The sequence below is a fragment of the Homalodisca vitripennis genome, unplaced genomic scaffold (assembly GCF_021130785.1).
Source record: "Homalodisca vitripennis isolate AUS2020 unplaced genomic scaffold, UT_GWSS_2.1 ScUCBcl_8907;HRSCAF=17214, whole genome shotgun sequence".
NCBI lineage: Eukaryota > Metazoa > Arthropoda > Insecta > Hemiptera > Cicadellidae > Homalodisca > Homalodisca vitripennis.
The window spans coordinates 2039-21497 of record NW_025785015.1 but is presented as its reverse complement, the minus strand read 5'-3'; the positions used below and the strand labels follow the sequence as shown (position 1 = coordinate 21497).

Here is a 19459-nt window from a genome sequence, read left to right as displayed (position 1 = left end):
TAAAAAGACAGTACAGTGCAGTTTTGCCAAAGCAATATAATCTATAATTTGCACCTTCATGAATTAGTCTCTGAAAATTTACACCAGAGCTCTCATATTGTACAAGAAAACAAAACAAGTCAGAGGAAATCGAGGGGTTTCATATATAAAAAATCCTTAACGGCCATTCTTACATTCAATCTTCTATTTTTAAATAACTTTATTTCCATTTCGTAATTTTAAAACAAAGTAAACAAACACTGCATTCTAAAATGCTGTTATGAGATACTATAGATTGCTTTAAAACATACTTTTTCATTGGAAGTATTAATCACCTAATGTATGTACGTATAATCACCAATACAGCATATTTAAGTTTATAAATGTGCCTCCGTTTTGTGGCTAGCCAAGAAGACTAGTAAAGAGAGTAACGTCTTATTAAGTTTAACCATAAATTACAAATTCAGTTGGAGGAACAATTGTACAACTAATTTTTAACTGTCAAATTACGCAAACGTTTACCCCGTAACATTTTTAGTTAGACACAATATATAACCTAACAAAATCACATCAATAAATAGTTACAAATACAGGCGGCCCCGTGAAAGTTATAAATAGTTGTTGGATATAGTACATTGCACTAGAAAAATTGGAAAATTTTAATAAAACAACATAAAAAACCTTCATATCTGAGTTATAAAACACGTATGAAAGAGATATATGTAAATATAGGTTTGATATTACCGGGATTTGCAAATACAACGTAAATCGATGAATCATAAATTTTCACTATATATGTTAAAATTACTCCGAAACTTTTAAAGTGATTCTGAAATCAGCATTTCTTTTCCCTGGGTAGGGTATGACACATATTTGGTAACTTAATGTTGCAACGTGAAACAGTTTGACAGACTTGTTGAGTGCCGGTTCTATTAACTATTTCTAAGAATTATAAAAAGGAGAGTCTGCCATTCTTACAGAACGCAAAAGTATAATTTATGATGTCGGCAAGGGTTAGTAGACTTTCGGTTCTGGAATTTTCCAACCTAAAGAGGTCAGTACACCATGGTCATGCCAGGTACCGGGCGACCTTCTTGGAAGTATAGTTTGCCCGCTATCCCAGAGGATTACAAGGCGACCTTTACACCCGAATGCGCGCGCACCGTGATTAGGGCAGCCCACCCTACCTACCCTGACTGAGATGACTCACATAGTTGGCCTTACTCTGCAACATTGATATTGTTATATTTGTTATGTTATGTTGGTTAATATTTCTTAAAAACTATGAAATCTGCATTTTATTTCTTGCAAACCGAGTCCAAACACAAAATAACTAAATATTTTTAACGTATCTTAAAAATAAATCTGTCAATGATTACTGTATTTAGAAATACAACAGGAATGTCGAAGACATTTCGTGTTTGCTCTCTATTATAATCAACAAATCATAAAACAATTCACTGTATTTGTTGCCTACATTTAGTCGAGATTATCCACAAATTAGTTTTTGCTATGTTTTTAAAAACACTAAAACGGATGTTTAAAGAGAACATAGAGGGGAACGATAAAAAACATTTTTTTTAATGTCAAAAAAGTAAATTCTAGTTATTTGTGTGTTTTCAAATCATTTGGTTCATTATATTATGTATTTAAAACCTTGCGTTAATGGAAGTTAAGAATTTTCAAAGATTTTTAAGCTACATTTTCGTCATACATTTAAATATGAAATACATACATTTCTTTAGGATTTCAGTATTGTTCATATTATACATAGGACAAAAGAGTTACATAGTAGTTTGGTTTTAAAAATATAAATTTAAAAATATACATAAAGTGAGAGTATGGGTTCAATAACAGTGGATCAAGTATGTTTTGCTAATCAATGTTTATTTAAAAATAAAACAATTTGTACATAAAACATATTTATATATAGATAAATAATGTTTTCGTTTAGTAGTACCTAGAGTCAATATAATTCTTTTTAAGGTTCAAATTGCTTTTAAATAGTCCTCCTCTAACAGAAAATAATAATTGAAGCTATTTCAATAATTTGAACTATTTACTGAATACAAAACAAAAAAACCATACAATAGAAAATATATTTTAAAGACATTTGAGAATCATTCTAATTAAAATTCATCATAAAATTCTCTATCAAATCTAATGTAAATAACCGGAAAATAGATACCTATTACTTACAACTACACAATATAGAAGTTTAAACTGTAAAAAGGTAACTTTAATAACTTTTACAATGATATATAGTAAGATTGAAATTATAAAAATGCTTTAGAGGCAGCTGGGCAACTTTTATAGTGTTCCTTATGAGTACCAGTACAATCAGACCAATGTGTTTAAAGATGTCGTATCTAATGATTACCTAACTATCGTAATTGCGCAAACCCTCATAATAAGGCAGAAATATAGATAGAGAAATGTAAACTAATGTTATCTTCCAAAATAACTTTCCTAAGTTTTGTAGTTGCCTATAGACAGGATTTTTAACATATTACAATAATCTTAGTTAATCATTTTCAACCCACCTCTCATACAGCTGACTCTCTCCGACATTGGAAACTTTATAGTAAATTTTTCCTCAGCACAGTAATACCAATTTAGTGTGTCAAGTTATATGTATTATAATATTAATATATAAATGAAGCCTATATAATTTTTAAGGTTGCTAATTAATGGGAAATTATTGCTAGTTACGTACTATTTTATTAATGTACACGTTTCTAGCCATCGTAAATATTAAACAGATTTATGTATCATTCAACAATATGTAGCTTCTTTGACTTAAATTGATTGCTATGAATTCGTAGAAAAAGGTAATGCAATATTTGCAAGTATTAAATAAATAATGCGTTAAACGCTCGAATATGAATTTAATCCTAAAGAATAAATTAATGATGTAATGTTCGTATTATAACAGGCACAAATTAAATCGCAAATACCTTTATTTATATGTTTATTGACCCAATTAAATTTTTTACGCTAAAAAATTAAAAATTCTGGGTATTGTCCTAGGATTTATAATATTTATTTTAGGCAAATCTAATTACTAATCTTATTCTACTGCTCTGTATTTCCTGATAATATAGTAACGTTAACCTCCACTCCAGGCTCCCCCACTACATAATTGCCCCGCCCACTCCTCTTACCCCCACCATCGGCAGCGAGACCTCAGAGACCACGCCGAACTTGGTCAGTCTCTCTTGAGGAGTGATACTGTGCTTGTCGTACGAGTTTTAACAGCGAAGACCATGCGTCCCAACAACTTGATTAGGCGGCAACGCTCAATTAGAAAGTGGCGGAGGTGAGTAATTTTATTAATATAGAATGAGTTGTTTACAGTAAGTTTATAAATTTCATATATTCATAAATGCGTAGTAAATATAACTTTTTTATACTGTTAGTGAATAGTAAATGATTAAATCAAGTAATACTAACAAAAATAAAAAGTGAAATAATTAAACTCGCGTGGAAAATATAAGTTTTTTATATCGCTGTAAAATATTGTTCTTGAATGTTCGAAAAGTATTAACTAGTAAGTAATAATACGCTTTATTTTACTTTCTTGTCTTGTTATAAATAATAAACTTACGGTTGGTATGTTATATCAATTTCTATCAGATTTATGTTTATTGTTATTAGATTGTTCTAAGTATGTAAAACCCCTAGTTAAAAAAATATGATATCGAACATTTTACTGCGTTAAAAAAATAACGGTTATACTCATATTATAGTTGTTTTCACTGTATGATGTTACTCTTTAAGAACGACATATGTATATATTATTTTAATTCTTATATAATATAAAGATAGAAGATATTTATAAAGTTATTTTAATGAAAATTAATTTTGTTTTTGAATAGATAATTAGCACTTTACTTGATTTCATAGTAATACAGTTAAATAGATAAATGTGCGAGAAAGTTTGAACAGACTTGATGTAATTACAGATAAAAAATTTTAATCAACAGATGTTTTAAAATATTTTTTTGTTTTGAAAACTTGACGTTCACATGTAAACAATAAAAAGAATAATAAACTAAATATATTATGAACGAAAATTGTCTGTGACATGAATAATAATAAAACCTGTGCTGTTTTAGTGTTTGAAGTATAAATAATAATATTTCAGATGAAGTAATAATTTAATATACGCTTTGTATTTTAAATTAGCGGCTTAAAAATAAAGAAGTGTTAATTTTGTACTATTCAAATATAAGGTAAATAATGGTCACATAAATAATTAGTGTAGAAATATTATTATAAACAAACATTATTATTGATCATAGAAACAGTAACCCAAAAGTCCGGAAAATAAAAAAATTCCAGTTATGGATAAAATAATTAGTACTTTAAGTTTTTCAACAATAACACATATATTGAGTCATTTTTTAACTTTAGATCCTAAATGAGTTATAAACAATGTTTAACTCGTGTATTCTCCCCGTTGACAGGATCAGCTCTTCTGTCAGGAGTAGAAGATTGGCGGTGAGCCGTGGGGAACTGAGAAGGCAGGTTCGCCATGAACCAGGACTTTTCCCCATCCTGTTGCTTCTGGCGAACGTTACCCTTGATGATATATTACCCGACGAACACTACGACTTGGGTAAGAATTAATAGTTATTAATATAATTGTTATTATTATTTTTTACTACTTTATATAAAAAAAATAATATTCTCTACTGTATAACATCATTCCATATGTTGAGATATATCATATAAGTTACAATTAATCAAATACATATAGTCACAAATGGAATATCAGGAATATCTTTTTAATTCATGCTTGAGATAAATGAAAACATGTATTTTTATTATACATGTTAGCAAAATTAAGTAATATTTATTAGTTACGTTACTTATTGCATACAGGGGCCGAGGACGAAGATGTTGGAGCAGCCGCTGCCGCTGCAGATGGATTGGAAGAATTCCTACTTCCAGAGCGTGTCAGGATGCTGGTGGAGACTGAAAAGTCGCCTTCGTTCTTCCAAGAGCTGGAGAAATACGCCTGGAACCCGCAAGATTGTTCAAGGAACATCCATTTCAAGGTAGGTAAAAACAATGCTACACACCTAACTCCCATACAAGCTTTTCAACAACTTTGAACGAACAATTTAAATATACCAGTTTTTAAAAACTACGTTTTGATTCTTAAAAAAAAATTAAAATTGCCTACTATATACTACACTTTGAAAATAAAGCATGGTATATTTATATATAATTACCGTTAACTATAGTTGGCTTGGACATTTTTTAAATAATTCTGATATTAAACAGAATAATAAACCCGGCTAGATATGGTTTTGATATTCGCTTTATATCATTTATCTAATTATACCACCTATAAACACATTGTATTCAACATCTTACTGTAAACATAGCATGGGAATCTAAACCATGATAACAATTGTTTTGACATCTTTATATGATAGCATTGTTTTATGTATGAATAATTAATACCTTCAACTATTTTATTTTGAACTGTTTGGTGCTTTAAGGATTTAATATACATTTTTAACTACTTCAGATATATTACGCCCTTCATTTAAAATCTTTTACAATTAATTTTTTAATGCAAATTGCTACTTTACAGATAATTATGTTTACTTAGAAATAAATTATGACATACTAACAATATAGAACAATTATTTTTAATATCGTATCCTTATTTTAGGAGGAGTTCCCGCTAACTTGCTTCCGGTCAACGTCCACCGGGGCAGCCGATGCCGTGAGGGGAAGAGTTGGATTCAGCCAGGGAATCCACATGTGGGCGATCCACTGGCCTGCTGAGCTCCGTGGCTTGCACCCTATGGTGGGTGTGGGTACAAAAGCCGCTGATCTACACGGCAACGGAATCAATGTAAGTTCTACATGTCTACAACACAGATTATGTGGATAAATTTCTTTTTCAAAATAGTTCATAATTGTTTGATTGCATAAACTAATATTATATCACCTATGCATACTTTTCCTTTCACATTTTCCAAAGGAAAAAATTAAATGAAATATTGTCAGTGCATAATTCCTAGGTTTTTTATAAGAATTACAACGCCTTTCATGTCCTTTGAATGATGAATAAAACCTCATTGTTTGTTTCAGTCTATCGTGGGGAGTGACGACCAGTCCTGGGGATGGAACCTGAGCACTCTGAGACTACGTCACGACTGCAGCATGGACAGTGCCGACTATCCTGTTGTAGCACCTTACGATGATTTTGAAGTGCCCGACAGTTTTGGTGGTAAAACTTTAAATCTGCTGTTAATTTAACAAATTATAAACATGTATATTCATGGTACTTTTGTCCGTAATATTTCATATTTCAAGCACCATTCTAATAAGTTTCTGTATGTTTTAGTTGTACTGGACATGTATAAGGGAACACTGGGTTTCCTCATCCGAGTTGACGACAGAAGATGTTACCTTGGAGATGCCTTCACTGGGCTGCGTGGGAAGGTGCTATTTCCCATCATTAGCACCAGCTCAGTGCCCTGCCAGGTCACCATCACTTACAACGGCGGCTTGGACTGTGAGTAAACCTTTCATTTCTGTTGTAATTTATTTTCATGTTTCACAATAGACACGTAAAATATATGGAATGTGCATTAGGTTTCTGAGAGATATTTGGCTGAGGTGAATTTCAAATCTATGCGTTATTACATATCTAACGAAACGTGTTTGGTGTTTCAGCGGAACCCCGCTCCTTGATGGAGATTTGCAAGAAGTCCATCATGCAGACTGTTGAAGATGACGACCTTGAAATGATAGAAGAGCTGGACTTGCCTCAGACAGTTATTAAGTATTTATTAGACTAGGACTAATGTAACCTATTTCCATCTTCTGACCTGGTGACGGTAGAATAATTAGGTAGTGCAGTAGTGAATAATTTTTGGACGTGTTTATTAAAACGTAGTTTACTTCTTAATTTTAAATAAATTATATTGATAAATAGAATTATTTTACAGTAATACAAATACCATGTCTATATACATACTTAGTTATAGTTATAATAAGTTATACTTTAGTTATAGTTTATTATGGTGATGGTTAATAATATACACTTTTATATAATTATATTATTTATCTTGCATGTTATATTAGATAGTTTAATTTTGTTTATTATTATTTGTATTTGTTTTTATGCTTTTAATATGTAACTAATGTTTTTTAGGTTAATGGCTATGACGCTCCTTCATTGAGAAGGATAGCCAAAACACATTTTTAAGGCTGCCGTTGGAGGTCCAAAGCCCTCATGAGAAAAGCCGATGGGAAGTGTGACTCCGCAAACATTGCAGGGAGAGAGTGATGAAGTATGCGGTACTCCCGAAATCGTAGCAATACATCTGCTACCCTTGAGTAGGCTACCATGTGACAACAGGTTTGCATATACTCGTCTCCTATTTTTATATTAGGAACAACTATATTTAAGTGCGGTATTTTCGGTTGGCGGAATATATTTATATTCCTTATTTATATTCATTTTGTTTGAAGGCTTGTTTAAAAGGCTCTCTAATAAAATGTAAAATTTCAACTTTTAAAGTAATTGCCCTTTCCTACCTATTCTGACAAACTTAGCTAGAATCGTTTGGTTATGTTTAAAAATTATTTTATTACCTTTTTCATTCTAGTGCCATCAAGTTCAAGAAGTGTGTTCATTAATTAACTCCATATTTTGTCAACTTTTAACTTTCGCCCAAAATGGGAGAACCCTAAATAAAGAGTATTTATTTGCCCAACACAAATAAAGGTCGAAGATAGAGAGACGTGGCAACTTACGATACTTGTGTGTTTTGTAATCAACAATTGGGGGAGAGTGGGAAGGAGTTGGTTCCGTTACAAGCGAAATGAAAACATCGAACAGGATATTGTCGAGAAAAAATATTGCAACCATTTGGTATAAGGAGTTATTATTGTGTAAGGTGTATGTAATATTTATTCATAATGTGAGGGGTTGTCAATCATTTGTTTAAACTTTCAATTAGGAGCTGCCCAGGTCCCAACTGGCTGAGTGGAATTGGGTTCCTTTGTGGTTACCTTGATCTTTGCGCTCCTAGGTACCCACGAAGGATAAAGGCGTGAACAGCAAAAAGTTGTGTTCATTTTAATTAGTTCTAGATTTCATAATACCGAATTTTTGGTTTTTTTTTTTTTTCTTCCTTGGGGCGGCCTACTGCCATGCACTTAAGCCTCAAGGGCCTTTTGCGCACCCCGAAAACACCATGAGGACTACCAGTCTACAACTTCAGCAGTTCAACAAACCGCCGAAAACAACCTATCAAGTCCTCCTGGGAAAACTCGCCACCCCTGTTCAAGCTACCAAAGATGGCATACCGCTCTCTTGCTATTGCTGGGCAATCAAAGAGCAGGTGCTCAGCAGTCTCCTCCTGCTCATTACACCTTCCACAGAGCGGATCCTCCTGAAGGATACCAACTCTGTGTAGATGCTTCTTCAGGTGACCATGCCCCGTAATGAGACCAATGACCTTGGAAGACATTGATCTGTTTAATGAGAGAAGGTCCGAGGCCACCTTGGAGGAAGGTGACTGTAATACCATTCTACTCACTCTCAAACCCGGATGCAACCTCCACCTTCTCCCATGCTCCGCGCGAATCCATTTCGAGACAACCCTAGAGGATTCACACCTTGGAACACCGCAGAATGGTTGAGGGCCCGTCATAATTGTTGCTGAGCCCTGGTTGGCCAGGGCATCAGCTCTTTCGTTCCCAGAAATCCCCTTATGACCAGGAACCCAACAAAACGGTTACATTGTTGATTCTGGCAAGGGAGGAAACGGTCTGATAGCAATCCCAAACCAGTTTGGATTTGATTGCGCAAGAATCCAGCGCCATCAGCGCTGCCTGACTGTCCGTGAAAATGTTAATCGTCTTGCCCCTATATCGCAGACGAAGATTCTCACGAGCACATTCCATAATGGCTGCGACCTCCGCTTGAAAGACTGTCGGATACGGACCCATAGGAACCACCAGCTCCCTACATGGTCTCACTCCCAGAATTCCAGCACCTGTGCCGCTTTTTGTTTTAGAGCCGTCTGTGTACCATTCGAGCTCCGCTGGTGGAAGAGGTTGCTTCCCCTCTGACCAATCATCCCTTGAGGGCAAAATAATCCTAAAGGGTTTGTCAAAGGAAAACTTTTGTGGCATCTGATCAGAGATCATATGCAAAACATCCTCCTGTATCAGAGTGCTAATTCTGCAGTGCCCACCGCTGCAGCCCGACCAGAATCCCGTCTGCTGCAGACAGTAGGCACTCTTCCTGGCCATAGCTCGAATGACAATGTCCAGGGGGGCGAGATTAAGACAACAGTCCAGAGCCGCGCCTGGCGCACTAGGAAAGGCCCCTGTGATAGCGAGGCAGGCCATCCTTTGGATACCTGCCAAACGTGCTACCACCGTTTTGGCTTCCATTTTTGGCCACCATACGACAGCTCCGTACATTAGTGCAGGTCTGACCACGGAAACATAAAGCCAGTACAAGAGCCTCGGCTTCAGTCCCCAGGGCCCACCTATCACACGTCTGCATTGCATTAGAGACCACTTACCCCTGGCAATGACCCTTTCTAGATGAGGTCCCCAGTTTAGAACCCTATCTAGGATCACGCCCAGGTACTTGACCTCAGGCTTCAGCTCAACGGGTGAGCCTTTAAATAGAAAAGGACCAATGCCCTCCATCTGTCGCCTCCTGGTAAAGGCAACCACGGCAGCCTTGGTGGGGTTGACGGTGAGGCCAACCTTATCACACCAGTTTCCCACCATGTTCAGAGCAGCATTGGTCAATTCCGTGATTGTTGTGTTGAACTTGCCACTCACAAGAATCACAATATCATCTGCGTACCCTTGTGCAAAGACACCGCTGCTATTCAAAGAATTCAGCAGGTCATCCACAACCAGGTTCCACAGAAGAGGAGAGAGAACGCCGCCCTGCGGACAGCCCCTCGTAGCCTTTGCACTAACACTTGCTCCCATGAGGGTTGAAACAACAACCCTGTCCGAGAGCAAGGCCCCTATCCAGTCACACACCTGACCATCAACGCCACGTCCCGAGACCGCATTGATAATCGCCTGAGTGGCTGTATTATCAAAGGCACCTTCAATGTCTAAAAAGACTCCTATGGCTACCTCTTTTGCCGCCAGCGTCTTCTCAATCCTGCATACCAATTGATGCAGGGCCGAGTCGCATGACTTTCCTGGAGTGTAGGCATGCTGGTTAGGATGCAAAGGTCGCTCCAGAAGAGCTCCCTCCCAAACAAACCTGGCAACCATTTTCTCCATGGTTTTGAGAAGGAAGGAGGACAGGCATATCGGCCTAAAAGACTTCGGCCGATCCATGCCCGCCCTCCCCTGCTTCGGTATGAACACCACTCTGGACACTCTCCAGGGTAGTGGGATGTACCTGAGAGCCACGGAGGCTCTGAACAGTCTGCACAGCTGTGGAAGGAGAATGTCCAATCCCCGCTGCAAGCAAACCGGTCTCACCCCGTCGCCCCCAGGAGCCTTGTAAGGACTGAATGAGTTAATAGCCCACTCAATCCTACTGAAGGTAACAATACGGTGCGCCAGACTCCACTGCGAATGAGTGGCGCGACCCGCATGTCTCCCCTCACTTTCGGGTGGTTGTTCACCCTCATGAACAATACAGTCCGGGAAGTGTGTTCCCATCATGACTTTCAGAACTCCTTCCGGCTCAGTAATGTAAACACCTTGATCGTCCTTGAGACTACCAAGCGGCGAGATGGGATTCTTTGCCAATAGCTTTTGCAGCCTTGCACTGCCCTGCACACTGTCAATATCGGTGCAGAGCTTCTTCCAGGCTAACCTCTTAGCCGTACGAACCTTGCGGTTGTACAGTGCAAGAGCCTCGTGATAGGTGTCCCAAGTACCCCAAGTTTTGGCTCTCCTGAATAGAGCCCTGACCTTCTTCCTCAAAGAGGCCAATTCAGAGCTCCACCAGGCTACCTTAGATCTGTTTTTGTTTATAATCGGGCAGCTGAGATCGAAGGAGCCGACAATCGCAGAAGTTAGACCGTCAGCAGATTCGTCAAGCTGCGCCGCGCTGTGAATCCGTTTCCCATTAGTGGAATCAGAATCCAGCCGTGCCCTGAGGTTTTCCTTGTAGGATACCCAGTTTGTGTTCCTCGGATTCCTATACTGAACTTTTTCCAGCATCTGTTCACCGATCTTAAAACAGATGTGAGCATGATCAGAGAGGGAAGGCTCGTCAGACACATGCCAGCCATGCATCCGACCAGCCATACCCTCCGACATCATGGTCACATCTAGCACCTCCCTTCTTGTCCTCGTGCGAAACGTGGGCACATTTCCCACATTTGCGATCATTAGACTACGGGACATTATGTATTCTAGAAGTAACTTACCTCTGTTATTAGTGTTGGTGCTGCCCCACGCCTCGTTGTGCGAGTTGGCGTCGCATCCCACCACCAGTTCCGCTCCACTCCTCCCAACATGGTCCACCAAGGCAGCCAGTTCCCTGGAGGGCGTGGACTCCGCATCATCATACGGTAGATATGATGATGCAACTAGCAGGGCTCGTCCAGTACCAGCCACCATCAACCTGACTGTGGCGAGATCCCTGCAACAAAATTCCAGAACAGGAATGCTGTCCACCTTGTTGCTTACAACAATACATGTCCTGGCATTTTCAACCTGGGCACTAAATATTTTCACCCCTGTCATTGAAAGCCCTGATATTTTTCCCTTGCTGATCCAAGGTTCCTGTATCAGAGCCACGTGAAAATCTTCCGACAGGAAGCGTCTGCAGAATACAGCCGAGGCAGCCTTATTGTGCTGCAGGTTGATCTGAAGAACCTTGATCCCCATGATCAACCGCCCCACCCCGCGCCCTCAGCTGGACCTGCTCCACACCAATGAACACCCTCCAGCCCCTCCCCTTAAGAGTGGTTGAAGACTGTTCATCTATTAAAATTACAAGAGTTCTGGAATCTCCCGTGTGGACATCTCCAACAACCCTCCAGTCCGACACAGAGATCCCAGCATTCTGTTTGTTAATGGCCTTGAGAATGGTCGCAGAGTCCTTCCCGGCCATGGGACCATCGACCCTTAGGAAGACCTTGGTAGATCTTATGAGGTCTTTGTAGTCCCCACAGATCACCCCTATTCCCCCAGGGCCACCGATCCCCAGCCCCGGAGCCAGACCCCGCAGCCAATCCCTGGTCTCGTCATTGCCACAGAGCATGACGAGAGCCCCCCTTTCGGGGAAACACCTTTTGAACTGCAGGCACACACCCTCTGCTGAGAGTACCTCGTCGAGAATGCGCCCCCGAAGTTCCATAGCCTCCTCCTCTGAGAGGCGCCTCTCAGGAAAGTTAGCAGGGACCAAGACTAGCTTATGTCCCGTCAGAACTTCCCTGAATGTTTCTCCCAACCCCTCCTCCGTTGAGGGATTGGTACTCGTCGCATGCGCTGCTTGCTCAGGAGGTGCGGTCGGGCGCCTCTTCGGCAGGGGTTTTTTCCGCCGAAGAACCGCCCGAGCGCCCTCTCTTCCCAATAGGAGTAGAGACCGCACCTGCAGTTGCCTCCGGTGCTGCCTCCCTCTGTCTTTTTATCTTTCTTCTTTCATTGGCCGACCTCTTGCCCGTTTGCCTCCTCCATTGACTGTCCGGAAGCCAGGTGCCGTCGGCCTTTTTCTGCTCCATCGCCCAACGCTTGCGCAGTTTAAAGGGGAGCTTAAGGTTGTAGTCCATTACACATGCTCCAGTGTCTGTGTCCATGGACTCAACCCTTCCGCTAGCATCATCGAGTACTACATCGTCGTCGATGGTGGTAGCGCTAGAAGAACAGGCAGATACATCCAAGGCCTGGGTGCCGGATGCAACTGCCCGTTGCAGTTCTTCCAGATCTAAATCTGTTGGTGTTTTTTGGTTATTTTTAAAAGACTCCATAAAAGGTCCCACGAGTACCGAGGAAATAACAGTCCACCCAGCCAGAGCCCCGCATGACCAGGTAAGGCTATTTACGCTTGGGGGGGCGCCCAACCCCCAAGGGCTCCGTTTACGACGCACAACCCCTGCGCCATGCATCCCTTAGGCACGGGTCGCTTCACACCGTGGGATTGGGGTGCCCTCAGTCAAAAACAAGTTTTTGTGTGTGGTGCGATTCCAGGCGGACCCGGACTGGCACCACTACTGCGCGGCGCCGAGGGCCGTCACCGCGCAGAGTGCACACTCGAGACACTACCCTAGATCCTGGGGTTTTGTTGACAGCAGGGCCACCTCAAGCAGGACGCTGAATAGCGTTTATCCGGGCCCAACCATTGGTTAGATGGTTGGATTCGGATCCCCCTTCGGTCTTGAGCGACACCTTGGCGGTGCCGCCCCTGGAGAGGTACTTTCCCAGTTCATTTGGGATTGACCCGAACTAAGGTCAGCCCGTCTCCTAGACCCCGAATTTTTGGTTAAAATAGAGGAATCATGCCCATCTTCTAGCATAATAGTTACGTTTTTCTGTTGCTACTTATAGGGTTCTTACCCGTATAGACTGTACTGCCTAGTATTTGTATGTTTACTTGATTAATTCCTTGGCTTTTGAACCGTTTCAGCTTAGTAAATGTTTGGAACAAAATTCATTTCACGTAAGATTTATTAATTTTCTTGTTATATAAATTTTATTTGTTATTTCTAATTTATTTTTAATTTTTATTATTTCTAAGATACGTCTGGATTGTAGTTATTTCGGATGTGGGCTCTGTTTTTATGAAATAAAATACAAATTTTAAAAAATTGAAATTTTTAGGTGAAATTTTGACAATTTCAATGTAAAATGTGAAATTTGACATTTTCAATGTATATTGTAAAATTTGAAATTTTCAGTGTAAAATGTGAAAATTGAAATTTTTATGTCATATGTGAAATTTGACATTTTCAATGTAAAATGTGAAACCTCTCTGTACCGAAAGCGTGCGAGAGAGTCGGTGCCTAATGATATTCGAAATAAGAAAACCACATCTTACTTTTGTTATTGTCTTTACTTAGTTGATAAACATATGAAAGCTGTTTACGAGAAGCATTTGTCAAACTTTAATTCTGAATAACTTTTCTAGCGGGATATATTAGCCTAAATATTTGTAAGTAATTGAAATTAGTATATGCTAACTAAATAAATTAGCAATGCCTTACTAATTCTTGTTTAACTGTTAAAAATAATCAATTTTATATGCAGTAATGAACAGCTTTTCAAGAAAATATAGTCTATAATATTGTACTCATTCAGTTAGTTACTAAACCTTACTCGAGAGCTCTTTTGTGTTGTGGAAAGGTTAAAATTGTCTCAGTCTATCTACTGAGGCATATAATTACATCAGTACTTGGAAATAAGTATTTTTTTTTTAAATCATATGTTTTTATATTAATTTTGTATTTTTTCTAAATGTAATGATTGTTTATGGAGATTATCATAATACAACAATTCATTTGTACTCTTTTGGAAAATACATGAAAGGGGTCTGTTTTAATTGTCTCTTAAACCAAAAGCGCACAGAAAGAATAGATTTATAAAGTCTCAGGTATTTGACACATCAGTTACACTTGGATATGTTCATGCATATGTGATAAAAAAACTATAACAATTAAGAGAACTATATTCTAAATTATGTCTTACAGAAAATGTTTAGACAATTTGCAGTAAGATAGGAATAAGTTGAAATAATTGTACGCTATATATAATTCATACTAAACTATAAGTAATAGTTGAAAACTGATTCAAACAGTTTAGTAGAGAATTATGGTCTATAGATTTAAATGTATTAAATTATTTGGAATAAAACACCAGATATCTCTTTCCTAGTACAGAGATATCAAATAATGAATTTAATTGATATATTAATATACTCGCCTTATAGAGTCTAGAGTCATATTTAAATATTTAATTTTTCAATCAACCTTCGGTGCTGCCCCGCGCTGATGGCCGGAGGCACTCGCATTTTGGGTGGCGGAGTGTGATCAAGAATAAAAACAAGTGTCGTGTGTTTTTTTTCAATAAAGAGTTTTGTTTTTGTTTGGTAATGTTTGTTTTTGTTGAATTTTTGGGTTTGGAGAAATTTCTTAGCTAGTAACCAATTGTAATTCATTATAATCATCCGTGAATGAAACATTAGCGTTGGGGGCATAGTGTTCTGTCACTCAACTACATCGTTTTATAACGTTCTAAGTTCATTGTTTTTTACATCAATAAGAGTTTTTTACATCCATAAAGTTTTAATAAATTAAAATTATATAAAAATATTTTCCTGCGCTTTAAAGACCACACGCTTTACTTGTTGTCTGATTCTCAATATTCCTTAGAGAAAAGACCACTGTGCCTTTTTTTATTTTTTTTTACCTTATAAAGGAATATTTCAAATTGATATTTCTTTTTAACATTTAACTTTTTAACAATGCTTTCTTCTTAATAATAGTGTTTATGATGAAGGTCTATATTAGGTGGGACCGTATGGTATTTTTCAAAGGGATTTAGAAATATATATATATCAAATAAATTTCAATGTGTATTGTGTGATCAGAGGTTAAGTTACATTTTTAATCAGACCTAAAGAGCCCATTTATTTTAGTTAACCAATTGTAATTCATTATAATCATCCGTAAATGAAACACTAGCGTTGGGGGCATAGTGTTAGTTCTGTTACTCAACTACATCGTTTTATAACGTTCTAAGTTCATTGAAAAAAATTTAAGCATTGGGGGCATATAACGAAATCTGACCTACAACAACTTAATTAAAGCAATGTATGCTATCTGAATGAAATTTAAAAAATCTGACTGAATTGAGTTACATTTTTAAACTACTTATTTAAAAAGACAGTACAGTGCAGTTTTGTAAAGCAATATAATCTATAATTTGCACCTTCATGAATTAGTCTCTGAAATTTACACCAGAGCTCTCATATTGTACAAGAAATAAAACAAGTCAGAGGAAATCGAGGGGTTTCATATATAAAAATCCTTAACGGCATTCTTACATTCAATCTTCTATTTTTAAATAACTTTATTTCCATTTCGTAATTTAAAACAAAGTAAACAAACACTGCATTCTAAAATGCTGTTATGGGATACTATAGATTGCTTTAAAACATACTTTTCATTGGAAGTATAATCACCTAATGTATGTACGTATAATCACCAATACAGCATATTTAAGTTTATAAATGTGCCTCCGTTTTGTGGCTAGCCAAGAAGACTAGTAAAGAGAGTAACGTCTTATTAAGTTTAACCATAATTACAAATTCAGTTGGAGGAACATTTGTACAACTAATTTTAACTGTCAAATTACGCAAACGTTTACCCGTAACATTTTTAGTTAGACACAATATATAACCTAACAAAATCACATCAATAAATAGTTACAAATACAGGCGGCCCCGTGAAAGTTATAAATAGTTGTTGGATATAGTACATTGCACTAGAAAATTGGAAAATGTTAATAAAACAACATAAAAACCTTCATATCTGAGTTATAAAACACGTATAAAAGAGATATATGTAAATATAGGTTTGATATTACCGGGATTTGCAAATACAACGTAAATCGATGAATCATAAATTTTCACTATATATGTAAATTACTCCGAAACTTTTAAGTGATTCTGAAATCAGCATTTCTTTTCCCTGGGTAGGGTATGACACATATTTGGTAACTTAATGTTGCAACGTGAACAGTTTGACAGACTTGTTGAGTGCCGGTTCTATTACTATTTCTAAGAATTATAAAAAGGAGAGTCTGCCATTCTTACAGACCGCAAAAGTATAATTTATGATGTCGGCAAGGGTTAGTAGACTTTCGGTTCTGGAATTTTCCAACCTAAAGAGGTCAGTACAACCATGGTCATGCCAGGTACCGGGCGACCTTCTTGGAAGTATAGTTTGCCCGCTATCCCAGAGGATTACAAGGCGACCTTTACACCCGAATGCGCGCGTACCGTGATTAGGAGTAATTAAAAGTTTCGGAGTAATTTACATATATAGTGAAAATTTATGATTCATCGATTTACGTTGTATTTGCAAATCCCGGTAATATCAAACCTATATTTACATATATCTCTTTTATACGTGTTTTATAACTCAGATATGAAGGTTTTTTATGTTGTTTTATTAACATTTTCCAATTTTCTAGTGCAATGTACTATATCCAACAACTATTTATAACTTTCACGGGGCCGCCTGTATTTGTAACTATTTATTGATGTGATTTTGTTAGGTTATATATTGTGTCTAACTAAAAATGTTACGGGTAAACGTTTGCGTAATTTGACAGTTAAAATTAGTTGTACAAATGTTCCTCCAACTGAATTTGTAATTATGGTTAAACTTAATAAGACGTTACTCTCTTTACTAGTCTTCTTGGCTAGCCACAAAACGGAGGCACATTTATAAACTTAAATATGCTGTATTGGTGATTATACGTACATACATTAGGTGATTATACTTTTCTTCCAATGAAAAGTATGTTTTAAAGCAATCTATAGTATCCCATAACAGCATTTTAGAATGCAGTGTTTGTTTACTTTGTTTTAAATTACGAAATGGAAATAAAGTTATTTAAAAATAGAAGATTGAATGTAAGAATGCCGTTAAGGATTTTTATATATGAAACCCCTCGATTTCCTCTGACTTGTTTTATTTCTTGTACAATATGAGAGCTCTGGTGTAAATTTCAGAGACTAATTCATGAAGGTGCAAATTATAGATTATATTGCTTTACAAAACTGCACTGTACTGTCTTTTTAAATAAGTAGTTTAAAAATGTAACTCAATTCAGTCAGATTTTTTAAATTTCATTCAGATAGCATACATTGCTTTAATTAAGTTTGTTGTAGGTCAGATTTCGTTATATGCCCCCAATGCTTAAATTTTTTTCAATGAACTTAGAACGTTATAAAACGATGTAGTTGAGTAACAGAACTAACACTATGCCCCCAACGCTAGTGTTTCATTTACGGATGATTATAATGAATTACAATTGGTTAACTAAAATAAATGGGCTCTTTAGGTCTGATTAAAAATGTAACTTAACCTCTGATCACACAATACACATTGAAATTTATTTGATATATATATATTTCTAAATCACTTTGAAAAAATACCATACGGTCCCACCTAATATAGACCTTCATCATAAACACTATTATTAAGAAGAAAGCATTGTTAAAAAGTTAAATGTTAAAAAGAAATATCAATTTGAAATATTCCTTTATAAGGTAAAAAAAAATAAAAAAAGGCACAGTGGTCTTTTCTCTAAGGAATATTGAGAATCAGACAACAAGTAAAGCGTGGTCTTTAAAGCGCAGGAAAATATTTTTATATAATTTTAATTTATTAAAACTTTATGGATGTAAAAAACTCTTATTGATGTAAAAAACAATGAACTTAGAACGTTATAAAACGATGTAGTTTGAGTGACAGAACACTATGCCCCCAACGCTAATGTTTCATTCACGGATGATTATAATGAATTACAATTGGTTACTAGCTAAGAAATTTCTCCAAACCCAAAAATTCAACAAAAACAAACATTACCAAACAAAAACAAAACTCTTTATTGAAAAAAAACACACGACACTTGTTTTTATTCTTGATCACACTCCGCCACCCAAAATGCGAGTGCCTCCGGCCATCAGCGCGGGGGCAGCACCGAAGGTTGATTGAAAAATTAAATATTTAAATATGACTCTAGACTCTATAAGGCGAGTATATTAATATATCAATTAAATTCATTATTTGATATCTCTGTACTAGGAAAGAGATATCTGGTGTTTTATTCCAAATAATTTAATACATTTAAATCTATAGACCATAATTCTCTACTAAACTGTTTGAATCAGTTTTCAACTATTACTTATAGTTTTAGTATGAATTATATATAGCGTACAATTATTTCAACTTATTCCTATCTTACTGCAAATTGTCTAAACATTTTCTGTAAGACATAATTTAGAATATAGTTCTCTTAATTGTTATAGTTTTTTTTATCACATATGCATGAACATATCCAAGTGTAACTGATGTGTCAAATACCTGAGACTTTATAAATCTATTCTTTCTGTGCGCTTTTGGTTTAAGAGACAATTAAAACAGACCCCTTTCATGTATTTTCCAAAAGAGTACAAATGAATTGTTGTATTATGATAATCTCCATAAACAATCATTACATTTAGAAAAATACAAAATTAATATAAAACATATGATTTAAAAAAAAAATACTTATTTCCAAGTACTGATGTAATTATATGCCTCAGTAGATAGACTGAGACAATTTTAACCTTTCCACAACACAAAAGAGCTCTCGAGTAAGGTTTAGTAACTAACTGAATGAGTACAATATTATAGACTATATTTTCTTGAAAAGCTGTTCATTACTGCATATAAAATTGATTATTTTTAACAGTTAAACAAGAATTAGTAAGGCATTGCTAATTTATTTA

The 19459-nt window shown here is 36.6% G+C and overlaps 1 protein-coding gene across 1 annotated transcript; it reads left to right on the top strand.

Moving 5' to 3' along the window:
* Window positions 1-5758: 5758 nt before the first annotated feature.
* LOC124374524 (SPRY domain-containing SOCS box protein 4-like) lies at window positions 5759-6782 on the top strand (the record flags this gene model as incomplete). Its single annotated transcript, XM_046832724.1, has 4 exons — window positions 5759-5854; window positions 6094-6232; window positions 6350-6520; window positions 6682-6782. Coding segments are annotated over exons 1-4 (507 nt in total), but the record flags the coding sequence as incomplete, so codon positions are not given.
* Window positions 6783-19459: the final 12677 nt, after the last annotated feature.